At 35.4% G+C, this 14,413-nt stretch overlaps 1 protein-coding gene across 4 annotated transcripts in view; it reads right to left on the bottom strand.

Moving 5' to 3' along the window:
- The window catches only part of PHTF2 (putative homeodomain transcription factor 2), a 134,981-nt gene that overhangs the window by 37,264 nt on the left and 83,304 nt on the right, over nucleotides 1-14,413 (bottom strand). For all 4 annotated transcript variants that reach the window (XM_018047272.1, XM_018047274.1, XM_018047273.1 and 1 more), the window contains 4 exons: nucleotides 9,485-9,554; nucleotides 8,759-8,917; nucleotides 5,440-5,605; nucleotides 4,372-4,536 (listed from right to left, as the gene is read on the bottom strand). In XM_018047272.1, coding sequence (XP_017902761.1) covers nucleotides 4,372-4,536; nucleotides 5,440-5,605; nucleotides 8,759-8,917; nucleotides 9,485-9,554 — 560 coding nt within the window. The remainder of the gene's footprint in view (nucleotides 1-4,371; nucleotides 4,537-5,439; nucleotides 5,606-8,758; nucleotides 8,918-9,484; nucleotides 9,555-14,413) is intronic.

Raw genomic sequence — 14,413 nt, 5'->3', positions numbered from 1 at the left:
AGCTGTTAACAACATAGTGGTTCAGCATTTATATATTGCTGCACTGGATTTTGGACAAAAAGCATTTGCAATGACAGAATGTCCAACTTCATTGCCATGGTCATGGCTTATAAAGGGACTGATAACTAATAAACACTTTTGGAAGGCATGAACTATGTAATACTTTCTTTGGAGTATCATGCTTGACGTTCAAAGGAGGTAGCTCTATGTCAAAAATATTTTAGGAGGACATGACTTTAATTGCCTTAGTTCCTCTGTGAGACACAGTGGGAGACAATTTAGTTCTTTTCTGAAAAAAATGTAAGTAAATTTTGTACATGTACGATCTACACCATAAATAAATGATGAAACTAAATTTTTTCACATTAAAACTTTGGCCAAAAAGTTAACAGAACTTTTAAAGAACTACTTAGCTTATGAAATATCCAATCTACTATGCCAAACATGAGAATTAGTGTGTTTCTATATTTAAAAACCTAGTCAGGTTATCAAGAACACTCAGAATACTCTGAACTGCTATGGAAAAAAATGTTGGAAGTATTTTTTTGGTGCTCTCAAAACTGTTCAGAGCTATATAAACTGAGCCAACTGAAGATCATGCTTTTGGTACTAAAGGACATTAGACATGCCAGGGAAAAAGTTAACAGCAGCAGGTAACTCTGCTCTAGAATACAGCATGAAATTTCTGTTCCTGCTCTCATCTGCACATGGTTAGGAATCAAGGGGGGAAAGAAAGTTATAGAAACAAAATGCATAAAATCTCAGATATAAGAAAATGAAAAAGGAGCCTATTACAACCATCACTGCTATCTGGATCTATGACTACACCATGATTATATGCTAACATACCCCTTTCAAAGACTCTGGGGACCCTATGTTTCTCTAGGTATCCTCTATCACAAATAAGTCTGAGAGGTGTGCCAAATTATTTATAGTACCTGTAACCTTTCCAGGATCAATCCAACCCTAAATACAGTGACGCTAGCAAATTTAGTAAGTTATCTAGTTGTGTCCATAAGATAGTCTTAAAAATCTGGAAAAAGCCAGAATACACTGGCTTTTACATGGTCTTCATCCTTCTCTGTGGAACACATGCAACATAGCTTCGCCCAGCCAACAGCTTAAACAACTGAATTATAAACTACAGTCAGTAAAAGCCAAGTTTTAATCCCTGTTAACTAAAATTCCTGGCGGAACTGCTTACTATTTACACTACGCAATATACTCCATTATGTGAAGAAAATCTATTTATTGAAACTTTAATTTTCACTTTGGTGTTAAAAACAGTAAATATGGAAGCTAAACAGAACAGAACACTTCAAGGTAGGTCAGTTACACAGAGGAGTTAACACGAAACCTGATTTTATTCTACTGTCTCTAACTTACCAATTCAATTTATATAATTACTTTTTTTACTCAAAAGCATAATTCCAAATGCTTTTGTTTTAATGATATTGTGAGAGACAAATGAATTATTAAAGGACATGAAAGAGAATTTAGGAACTCTCTGAATTTTGAAATAGGTACTGTGTTGAAGAGATGTACAATCTAGATGCAATTCTCATATTTACTCTTCCTATAATTATGCTAATTTAAGACTATAACTAACTGATATTAAAGTGCTAAGTCCTTACAAAATACGACTGATTTGTGTATCTTTTCCAATTGATATTTTGTCTGGCTCACTTTTCTCAGGTTTACAGAATTCCTTTACAATAATTCCGAAATCTTTTCAAATGAGAAATATTATGCCTAACTTTATCTTGAAAATGTTTTATCTTGAAAATGAAATATACTCAGAAATGACATTAGTAAGTAGTGCCTAGTGAGCTGACTGTGGCTCAGATCATGAACTCCTTATTGCCAAATTCGGAATTAAATTAGAGAAAGTAGGGAAAACCACTAGACCATTCAGGTATGACCTAAATCAGATCCCTTATGATTATACAGTGGAACTGAGAAATAGATTTAAGGGACTAGATCTGATACACAGAGTGCCTGATGAACTATGGACGGAAGTTCGTGACATTGTACAGGAGACAGGGATCAAGACAATCCCCATGGAAAAGAAATGCAAAACAGCAAAATGGCTCTCTGATGAGTTCTTACAAATAGCTGTGAAAAGAAGAGAGGTGAAAAGCAAAAAAGAAAAGGAAAGATATTCCCATTAGAATGCAGAGTTCCAAAGAATAGCAAGGAGAGATAAGAAAGCCTTCCTCAGTAATCAATGCAAAGAAATAGAGGAAAACAACAGAATGGGAAAGACTAGAGATCTCTTCAAGAAAATTAGAGATACCAAGGAAACATTTCATGCAAAGATGGGCTCGATAAAGGACAGAAATGGTTGGATGTAGAAAAGGCAGAGGAACCAGAGATCAAATTGCCAACATCATGAAGAAAGCAAGAGTTCCAGAAAAACATCTGCTTCAGTGACTACGCTAAAGCCTTTGATTATGTGGATCACAATAAACTGTGGAAAATTCTTAAGGGGATGGGAATACCAGACCACTTTACCTGCCTCCTGAGAAGCCTGTATGAGGATCAAGAAGCAACAAGACATGCAACAACAGAATGGTTCCAAATTGTGAAGGGAGTACATCAAGGATGTGTATTGTTACCCTGGTTATTTAACTTATATGCAGAATACATCATGGGAAATGCCAGGCTGGCTGAAGCACAAGCTGGAATCAAGACTGCCAGAAGAAATATCAATAACTTCAGATATGCAGATGATACCACCTTTATGACAGAAAATGAAGAAAAACTAAAGAGCCTCTAGATGAAATTGAAAAAGAGTGAAAATGCTGTCTTAGAACTCAACATTCAGAAAACTAAGATCATGGCATCCGGTCCCATCACTTCATTGCAAACAGATGGGGAAACAATGGAAACAGTGACAGACTTTATTTCTGGGGGCCTCTAAAATCACTGCAGATGGTGACTGCAGTCATGCAATGAAAAGACATTTGCTCCTCAGAAGAAAAGCTATGACCAACTTAGACAGCATATTCAAAAGTAGAGACATTACTTTACCAACAAAAGTCCATATAGTCAAAGCTATGGTTTTTCCAGTAGTCATGTATGGATGTGAGAGTTGGATTATAAAGAAGGCTAACTGCCGAATAATTGATGCTTTTGAACTGTGGTGTTGGAGAAGTCTCTGGAAAGTCTTTTGAACTGCAAGGAGATCCAACTAGCCAATCCTAAAAGAAATCACTCCTGAACATTCACTGGAAGGACTGATGCTGCAGCTCCAATACTTTCACCACCTGATGCGAAGAGCTGACTCATTAGAAAAGACCTTGATGTTGGGGAAGATTGAAGGCATGAGGAGAAGGGGACGACAGAGGATGAGATGGTTGGATGGCATCACTGACTCGATGGACATGAGTGAGTAAGCTCCGGGAGTTGGTGATGGACAGGGAAGCCTGGCATGCTACAGTCCATGGGGTGGCAAAGAGTCAGACGACTGAGCAACTGAAGTGAACTGATATAAAATATGTATTTTCTAGAAGACTAAGTGGTTGAAAAGTCAGAGAATCAACTTAATGCCACATTACTGCAAATTATTAAAATCTGTGAAAATTTCTCCCCAAATTACTATCAATAAGAATATTCCCAGGATATAACTGGTTAATTATATAATTAACTATAAGCACTATAATTATGTAGTACATGATAAACTTTATCATAAGAACACAATCACAAATTGATAAAACAATGATACTAGCAGAGAAGTTACCAGAAGTGACTGAAAATAAGTTACTTGCAGTATCCCTTTTCTTGACTTATTAACTTAGCAATTTTCATCAGTTTTTATTATGGCACAAACTAAACAAAAAACCCAAACTACAGGAAAAACAGAATCTGGTATTATAGTATATATTTTATTCTTTTAAGTAACAATATGTATACCTATACCTATACGTTTTATTTCAGATAATTTTATGTAATTGAGGCAAATTTTTTAAAAATGTCATACAACTCACATGCTATATTAACAAAGCCAATTTGTCCTATAGTGCTGATGAAGATTAAATAAGCAATTTAATAGAAATAAAATAGTACTTGAGAAATCACAAAAGAAACTAAGATAAATACTAAATATACTTTAATAGTATATATTCATTCTCATATAGAATGAATATACATATCTCATTCTCATATACATTTACATATATATATGTATATCTCAGACTAAATTTTATGGTCTCTATTTTTTCCATTATATATAGCATTATAATTTATAAAAATAAAATCCACACTAGGACTGTCATATTCAAAATCATTAGTACTCATTAATTAAGATTGTAGTGTCAAAAAAGGGACAGTGCATTTCTAAGCCACAGGAAGTCTTGAATAAATACAAACCCTGATAAAAAGAAAGCAGCATGCCAGAGGTCTCTGAAGATGGCGCCAACACTGTAAGAGGTGCTTGTACCGGGGCTCTGAGCTGCTCCCTCCTGTGTGTTATCTGTGGTGCTAGAACCATCTCCTTCCCTGTGTACTTCCAAATGGGCTGCTTTTCTTAATTTCCTTCATTAGAAGAGATTAAGAGTGGAAGGTAACTTTAAAATTTAATAACCACTTTCTCGACAGCACATTAAAAAATTCGGAAAACATAAACACAGGAACTCTAATACACATTAAAATTCAGGCTGATGCATTAAAGTTATGCCAAATATTAAGTACATATTCAAGACCAGTTTCTATAAATGTTAAGTTATTGTTTCTTGCTCATACTGATAAGTCAGTGGACGCTAGGTTGTAAGGATAGCACTAGGCAGATTATTTACAAAAGTACCCCTTCCCAATTGGAATGACACTTATTTGCAGATGAAGAAGAAAATTTAAATTGGAGAGATTTATAATCTATCTGTTCAGCAGTGCTACTTATCTAATTAGGTATTATTTATTTTTTTAAATAAAGAGCTTAAATCAATATTCCAAAACAGCAAATGTCACAATCTCTTAGCAACAATATTCAAAAGAGAAATTGTTCCCAAAGACCCTTAAAACAGAACTTCATTGTGCTAAGTGGCCAGTAAGACTTGCTATGCTTACTTAATCAAAGGGAAATATTAAACAGCTTCAAATGACATATAATAAATGGAATTTAGCTAAAAAATTTCCCTGACTTTTGTTTTTGCCAAAGCATCTTTTCAGTACAAGGTTCTGTAATGGTGGAAATTATTAGTAATTCCAACTAACATATATTCCCTACATTGATATGTGCCTGAGCAATGAGCTTCAAGAAAGAAAACAAAAACAAACAGGTATGGGTCTCAAAATGGCTCTGAAGCACATAAAAGAAACTAACATTCAATAGCTGATTCTGACTGAAGCTCAGTTTCAAGATAACATTTCATTCAAGTCAAGAACAATACTGGATTCAAATTACAGAAATCTACCAAAAGATCACTTTTAAAGAGACAGTACCTTCTCCTTTTACCCCCTGTGCTTAGGGGAGGCTTGGGTGTCCTTGTTGAGACAATCTGGCAGTGCACAGTGCCTAGGAGCAGCATCAGCCATACTGGCTCAGTCACTTCCGTCAGAGGTATGCTATGCGGGCTAGAAGCGGAACAGAATAACACTATTGCGGCAACTACAGAAAGGGAAAGAAAATACATTTAGTCATAGATCTGACAGTCATGTCCTCAAACTTTACAAAAAACTTTAAAAACTGTTCTAACATTGTTCTTTGCCAGATTACTTTTCTAAATTTAAATGAGCGTAAATGTTACTTCAGACAAGCTCTTCAAGACTTCTTTGCCCCTGGCTAATCATGCCATTCAGAAAGAAACTCTTGGAACAAAGTAACAGCCAAGGTGGTCTCTAAAGTACACACCTTAACACTGCAATGAAAACTAGATACATATAAATCTAAAGGCATTCCTGGTAAGATCACAGACACCCCCTCCTTAAAGGAAAAGGAGGACATATAGAGAAATAATTAAAACCCCTGTAATGAACTGAATTGTGCCCTCCACCCTCATTCCGTATTTTAAAGTCCTGACCCCCAACATGATTATCTTAACAGATAGGGCCTATGTGACGTAATGAAGGTTAAATAAAATCATAAGGGTAGGACCTTAATCCAAAAGGACCAGTGCTCCTATAAGAGCTAGAGGTACCAGAAATCTCTTTCAGCTCATGCACAGAATAAAGGCCATGTGAGGATACTGCAAGAAGGTAGCCATCTACAAGACAAGAAAAGAAACCTCCAACAGACACCAACCCTAACAGCACCTTGATCTTAGACTTCCAGCTTCCGTAACTATGAGAATATAAATTTCTGTTGTTTAAGCCACTCAGTCTGTAGTGCTTTATTATAGCAGCCTGAGTAGACTAACCATATCTATGACACCTAAAAACAGTTATGTACAGTGGAGAGGTATGAAGGAATCTAATGCCTAATTCTCAAAAGTTAATTAATCACAGAATAAGTAGTGGACTAAGTAAATAAAAGGGGAAAGGGCTACACAGGCAAAAAGAGTTACCCCCAAAACATACAGGTTACCAAAAAAGGCACAGAATGTTTAAGAAACAGCACAGAACCAGTTTAGTTTGGTTAAAGTTGAGAAATTTGAGAGACTGACTGAAAAACTGGCTCTTTATCTTGAAAGCAATGATAATAAAGATTTAGAACTTGAGTGGCTGGTTTAGATTTGTAATGTAAAAGGTAAATGCGTGTGTGTATGTTTAGTCACTAAGTCGTGTCTGACTCTTTCGTGACCCCATGGACTGTAGCCCCCCAGGCTCCTCTGTCCAATGGGATTTCCTAGGCAAGAATACTGGAGTAGATTGCCGTTTCTTTCTCCAGGGGATCTTCCTGACCTAGAGATTAAATCCATGTCCCCTGAAAGGCAGGTGGATTCTTTATCACCAAGCCACCAGGGAAGCCCCCAAAAAAGGTAAATGGACAGAAAGTAAAAGACATAAAGGGCTCTCGGCAGTGATCCAGGAGAGAAATGACATAAGCAGTAAGTAGGATGAAGCTGAAAACACATAGTTGAGATATTTAAAAGGCATGTGACTGAAGTGAAAAACTGTAGCTATGTAAAACCCAGTCTGACTACACATGATTTTTTCTACTCTTCAGGACAAGAAGGTGGGATAGAGAATGAGGACATAATTCAGAGCACTATACTCTGCTCAATATGCAAAGAGGCAGAAGCACAGGGGTTTCTAAAGGCACTCAGATTGCTGAGGGTTTGTCTTATCACGGCTTTGTCACTGGCTTGTGTGACTTGAAACAGGTTAAGGCACTTTTTAAACTAAGCTTTACCAGAGAAGATTTCAGTGGCCAACACTTATAAACACTAATAACATTAAACTTCGGTTTGGAACTGAAAAATATCTGTTTTTCATGTTTCATCTAAGCTATGCTCCCTATTTAATTTAGGCAAGCCAATATGTGAATTTCAGCCACAATATACACCCTTCTAATTACACTGGAAACTTGTTTGTCCTCAAATACAATAAAGCAATAATATCATAAAAGTACAAGGCACAGTAGTTACAATGACTGATACTGATTAATTATTACTCTAATAAGCAATTGCAATTTCTGACCATGGAAAGTGTTCTCCTCTAGGTAAACTAGAAAACATTGGAGAATAACTTCAAGTTCACTCCCTCTTAAGTATATAAGATATACACAAGCTTAAATAACCGAAATAAGTCTTTTGTTTTTATTGTTTTCATTTACTTAAAAGATATCTTTTAATTAGTGTTTTTTGATAGAAAGACAGTGAAAGTCGCTCAGTCATGTCAACTCTTTGTGACCCCATGGACTGTACAATCCATGGAGTTTTCCAGGCCAGAATACTGGAGTGGGTAGCCTTTCCCTTCTCCAGGGGATCTTCCCAACCCAGGGATCGAACCCAAGTCTCCCAGATTGCAAGCGGATTCTTTACCAGCTGAGCCATGAGGGAAGCCCGTCAGGATTACAATTGTGTTAAAAAAAAAAAAAAAAAGATAAACCAAATTAAAATTGTTGCTTTGTCAGAGTGATAGAAATGTGAGCAATCTCTTCTTTGAGGCTGTAAATGCTCCAGAGTGTTGTGCATTTTGCACTGTACGCTGCTGCTGTGACTGTGCACGGGAATACTGCTGTGCTGGGATGCAACGTTGCAGAGCTGTTAAGCATGTGGTTCTGAAGTCAGACTGCTTAGACTCGAACCTGGACCGCCACACTTGCTGAGTATGTAACTTTGGACCTGCAGGTCCTTCAGGTCCCATGGGGCTAGGCATACTAATAGTACCCATGCTTCACTGGATGGTTGTATTAAATGAGCATCTCTGACAAGCTCTTAGAACAGTACATGGTACACAGAATTTTAACACAGAACGAGGACAGTCTCAGAACACAGTGGTTAAGGAGGAAAAAAGAATACTGCTGAGAAAGGAAGAATGAGCCCTAAGGCTTCATAAAAAAAGACTCACGTGTACATATATGTACGAGTACATTAAGAAGAGATTCTGTAATTTTTAAAAATCCTCTCAATTTGTATTTTTCTTTAGCAATCCATACATTCAAATTATCATAAAATTATTTTGGAAAATAACTACTTTGCTTCCTTAGATATTTTTAATCCCAAACTATTTGTGTCTTATTAAATGAAGCATCACAATAAATTTTTTTCCATACTCAGTAGTAGTATATTTTAAAAATAACAAAGCCTTAGTAATCCTAACCAAAAAGAAGACATGCTGAAAGTTAAAAGCAAAATGCATTTCCTTCATTTAGTTGTACCTTGAAGAAGATAAAGGACTAGAAGCCAGAAAAAGATGACTTTTGATGTTACTTGTAACCACCACCGGAAGAAAAAGGGAAAAAATACAACTCGAACAATTCCCTTTCTAGTCAAAGAAGTCCATGGACTTTCAGGTTTTGCCTTAGCAAATGCAGACCCTAAGAAAAGTAATGCAAAATGAAAGACAACATTTATTATTTTTTAATTTACTTAAAGAAAAAAATTTCAACATCTGAAAAACAATACAACATATTATTTCTTTTGTACTATGGGTGTCAACTGTCCAATTGTGGGTAGGAAACATTTTTAAAAACATCACACATGCCATCATATTGACTCAGGTACTTTGAAAAGAACTATTTTTAACTGAAATAGGAGCAATATTTCTCCTAGATATGTTATAAATACAAGACAATTTTCAAATGTCAGTTTCAGTTAGGAATTAAAAATACCACTTTAATGTTTATAACAAGTTTCATAGTTTGCTAAGCAAATATGAACTGCTTTTCTTTTACACTCATTAACTGGAATGATTTTTAGTGAGAGAAAAGACTAGTCAATGGTATTTAAAGGTCTCCACTCTCTCTTTTTTAATACTACTTCTAACTTCATTTAGCCTCACATTGCTTTTATTCCTACAAACATATTCATCTAACCCATTTTGATCGCTGTTCCTTCGAGGACAATTTCTAATTTCATTAAATATTTGGTTATTCAAGACTCACCTCTTACAAGATCAACATCTATGAGGTCTGGTTTCACATGGGCTGTTTTCTTTGGTTTATTCCTTAACCCCTATAACATATTAAAAGTAGTACTGATAAGAGAGTAGATCTTTAAAGTTCTTATCACAAGAAAAAAAATATGTAAGTATGTATGGGGATGATTATTTAAACTAGGCTTATTGTGGGATCATTTCTCAATATATACAAATATCGAATTACTATGTTTTACACCTGAAACTAATATGTTATATGTCAATTTTAACTCAGTAAAACAGTAGTATTGAAATTCAACACATGTACATTTTTAATACCCCAAATCAATGCCTACAGATTTCAATTAAGAAGAAAAACTTTAATAGACAAAAACATATATATCTGTGACAAACGGAACACAACAGTAGTGTAATGAATTTTATTATTTCCAAAAGGATAACTTTAGGGATGTATGTAACACATGGGGTCTGTTTATTACTAAAAGCATAATTTTAAAACAAAGACTATCACCACCAATTTAGATGTACAGCCTGAGATGGTCCAGGAGACTGAGGTGGTCCTTGTTTTGCACAGGAAAGTGCTGAAGCTGGCTGGGAGAACAGTGGCCCTAAAAGGCCTTTAAGGTGTGATGCTGGAGGCAATGCTGAATAAAGCAGTGGTCACAGAGCTGAGGACAGACAGGAATGCAGACTTCTTAGCAGATGCCAACATGTAGGGTGAGACCAGAGAGGACGATGCACATCTCAGGACTGCTATTGTCTTCACATGCCAACCACTAACCAGACCACAATGCCACCTTATCCCCTCATAACTTAGGTGCCATGCCCAGGAGGAGGAGAAAGGAGAAAGCAGAAATCACGAAATGAGTTAGTTTCAACTTGGAATTACTGAACACTAAGATTAAGTTTCTGCATCAGCGTACTGAGTTAGAGTAGGAGCAGAGATCAAAATGAATGAAAAAAAACTATCAAAATAAATTACGCTTTATAACTTAAGACTAGGATGTTAAGAACTGGAGCAGCCTAGGCTAAACTCCTTGGAATCCAAGTGCTGAGAGATGACCTAGTGTTTCAAAGATTTGTTTATTGTTCATTCAATTAACCAAGTAACTATAAAGTAAATCCTTTGTTTAGTCCTAATCTAAGTAATAATGACCCCTTAAAATAAAAATTTAATCAAATAACATTTTTATCTGAAACAGAGAATAGGACATTTGAGCTCAAAATTAACTGAGATTTTTAAACCAAAAATGCATCCTGAAATCAAGATGCAATTAACCTCTGAACTCCTTCAAATAGTCTGTGTGAAGGTGCAAACTACCCACAGATACAAAAAGAAAAGAAAGAAAGGGTCAGAGTTGAAGACACAGCCACGATCATCTTACATGTAGTCAGTACTGATATTCATAGATTCCATACCTGCAAACTCACCTATATGGTAAAACTAATTTGTCCCTAAAATCAGTATTTGCTGTGCAGACATGCAGTGAGAGTAGCAAACAATTTGAGTCACTCAACGTTTACATTCCCAGCTGGAATCAAACAAGGCATCACTCTGCTTTCTTGTTTAGCTCTCTTGTTTCAGTTCCTTTTCACAATCTTTTCAGCGTCAAATCTTTTGCTTTCTGTTGGTAATTTTGTGTTGAAATGATCCCTGAGATAGTGCTGACAGGTGGTCTAGTGCTCCGAAGTGCATGAAGGCTGTGACGTGGCTCACTGAGAAAACGTGTTAGATAAGCTCTGTTCAGGCATGAGGTGTTTCCTGTTCAGTGTTAATGAATCAACACCATATATTAAATAAGATGTCATTTAAACAAGGTTATATATTGATTAGCTGACAAATGTTGTGACTAGGGGCTTGCAGGAACTTAATTCTGTATTCTTCCTAAGAACAACAGTCAGTATTCACTAAATCAGCATTCACGGTGAGCTGAAAGAACATTAACTACTGCACATCACAAAAAACAACTATCTATATGTCATTTCCTACTTTAATGTCATGATAGTGTCACTCATAGACTGTAAATCACTCCCAATATTTTGCAAATTGAAAAGGTAAACTAGTAAAACATATTTAAACAAAAAACTCACTGTTCAAACACTAAATTTGGCATGAAGTTTATTATGCTATTTTACCTTTATTAGTGCCAACAAATTTGAAAACAATAACATATTTTCATTTACTTATATCTTTCATAAACTGCTTTTCTAGCACTTTGAAAATAACCTTATTGCTAATGTTTATAACAAACGTGAAGCCTAATTTACTACTGTATACCTAAACTTTTCCTCAAGACTGTTTTAAGAACTTCAAGTCCTTATAAGAGAAACAGTAAAGTATTTTGATTTATGTAATTATGTTGTTTTCAACATGCTTATTCTACTTGGCCTTTTAAATATGTGTTAATTTCCTATTTTATGTTTTATTAAAACATTTTGAACTATCGTACACTGTAAAGTCATATTATAATTTTGAGCTACACTGTGAAGTCATAGCATTGTAAAGTCACAGCAGAGTCGACAATACCCTTCAAGGTAGCCTATCAGTATTTAAAGGGTTTAAAAAAAAGGATATAGAAAATTATTACTGATAAATCTTCTAACATTAGTGACTTTATTCACAAAAACAAAAGATATTAGTACCAAGGTCATTTATAACATGTGATTCTAATTAAGTAGATATTTTAAGTTGGACAACTTTAAATTGGTTTTGAATAAACTACACTTACACAAAACAGCATAGCTTTCAGTACTAAAAAAATTTATGAGCCTTCAAGAAGTTTAAGTGAACAAAGAAAAAATGAAAACTAACTTAGTTTTAGAAAGATTTTTTAAACTACTGGTTTAACTAGAAAGTAGAAATAAGTACTATGAACACAATTGCCAAGAATTCAAATAATATATTCTTTATTGAATATATATTATTGAAATATATACTAACCACAGTTTCACTTCCTGGAAATCCTAGTTTCCCCCATCCCTTTAATGACTTGAAACAATATAGTTTGTTTTGTTGAAACTTTACAACTCTAGTGGGTACTACAACAGGGAAATTCCATATTTACTTTTAAATTTGGGTTAAGGGGAACAGAAAACTATAGTTTTCAGTTATAATTTCTAAAATGTTTAAGAAAAAAATAACTTGCAATTTACAAGAGACTTTACACTTAGCAGTATCAGCTAGGGTCTTTATATAAAAACAATTTTCAAGAAATATATTTTCATGGTTTCCTTTAATTGTTGCTCACTGCTTTGACAGATAATAAAAGAACTAATTATATAAAAGGACAAAGTCAATACATTTGTTACGGTATTCTCTAAGCACAACAGGTAAATTGTTTTTGTTTTTTTAATCAAGTATCAACATTAATACACCACAGTTACACAGCTTCTGTACCTTCCATAGAATAAATACAAAATTATTTTACACTATAAATAGCTTGCTTCCAATAGAACATTTAATAAGAATGGAATGTGCTTTGAGGCTTGTCAACAAACTGAGCCTTTCAATGCAAAATAACGAAAGTAAGTTTTAATTCTTCAGTTACTATTTCAAAGTATTATCTTTAAAAGGAAGACATATTTCAGAAACAAGTTATAAGTCTTAGCCTTTCCTAAGTTCATCCTGCCAGCACACCAAGTACCAACTGATATAATCCTCCCTTACTTTGGCCTCTATTTAGGCATTAAAATAGATCTATTAAAAATGAGGAGATTATATAAGTAAAATAGTAATTTGTGATGAGCACTTAAAGCTAAAAAACTGCGCATAGACAGATAGATAGATTTGGGGTGGGGAGTTAATTTCAAAAACATCTAAGTGTGCCAACCGGTAACACAATCTCTTAAGGTAGTTAACATTTCCTGCCCAATAAGTTAAAGACTGTCAAAGAGCATTTTAAAGCATCTTAGTAGACCTCTCTGCTAATATTCTTGACTATTCCACCTCTTTGTGACGTTCTCAGACTATTGTTTCATGATCTCTCATTTCTCTTTCCTCCTTCACTTACATCTCTCTTTTTTTTAATAAACCTATCTGTTAAATCTTGTTTCCCAATGTTCTGTCCTCAGCTTTTTTTTCTCATCATTCAGTGTATATCCACTGAGTCCTATGGCCGTATCTATATAATGTGTACCATATATAATCTACATTAACACCCAGGCACAAACTTAGAGACTGAACAACAAAAAACCACCCACACATAGGTAGCTCAGCTGGCAATGCAGGAGACCCCAGTTTGATTCCTGGGCCAGGAAGATCCACTGGAGAAGGGATAGGATACCCACTCCAGTATTCTTGGGCTTCCCTGGTGGTTCAGCTGGTAAAGAATCAATCTGCAATGCAGGAAACCTGGGTTTGATCCCTGGGTTGGGAAGATCCTCTGCAGAAGGGAAAGGCTACCCATTCCAGTATTCTGGCCTGAAGAATTCCAAGGACCATTCCATGGGGTCACAAAGGGTCAGACACAACTGAGACTCTTTCACTTTCATACACATACACGTGGAGAATCCGCCGGCAATGTGAGAGGTCCAGTTCGATCCCTGGGTCGGAAAGATTCTCTGAAGAAGAAAATGGCAACTCACTCCAGTATCTGGCCTGGAGAATTCTATGAACAGACGACTCTGGCAGGCTACAGTCCATGAGGTCACAAAGAGTTGGACACAACTGAACAACGTAACACACAGGTACATACATATACATATATACAGACATACATACTTTATATACTGAGGACTCCCCAATCTCTCTGCCAAGTATCCTGAATATTTCTGAAACAGAATTATATATCTGCTCCTCTTCTAACATTTCCCGCCATACTTAGTGCTGCCTTAGGGAAGTTGTTGAAATAGAAATCTAACCAGGTAACCTTTTCTGCTTAAAATTCTTTCATGTCTCTTCCATTGTTTTTAGATATGTCTAGACTTTTGGGTAGAG

This window comes from Capra hircus, chromosome 4 (genome assembly GCF_001704415.2).
Source record: "Capra hircus breed San Clemente chromosome 4, ASM170441v1, whole genome shotgun sequence".
Lineage (NCBI taxonomy): Eukaryota > Metazoa > Chordata > Mammalia > Artiodactyla > Bovidae > Capra > Capra hircus.
Note: the sequence above shows the minus strand (reverse complement) of the source record. Positions and strands in the feature narration are given on the sequence as shown.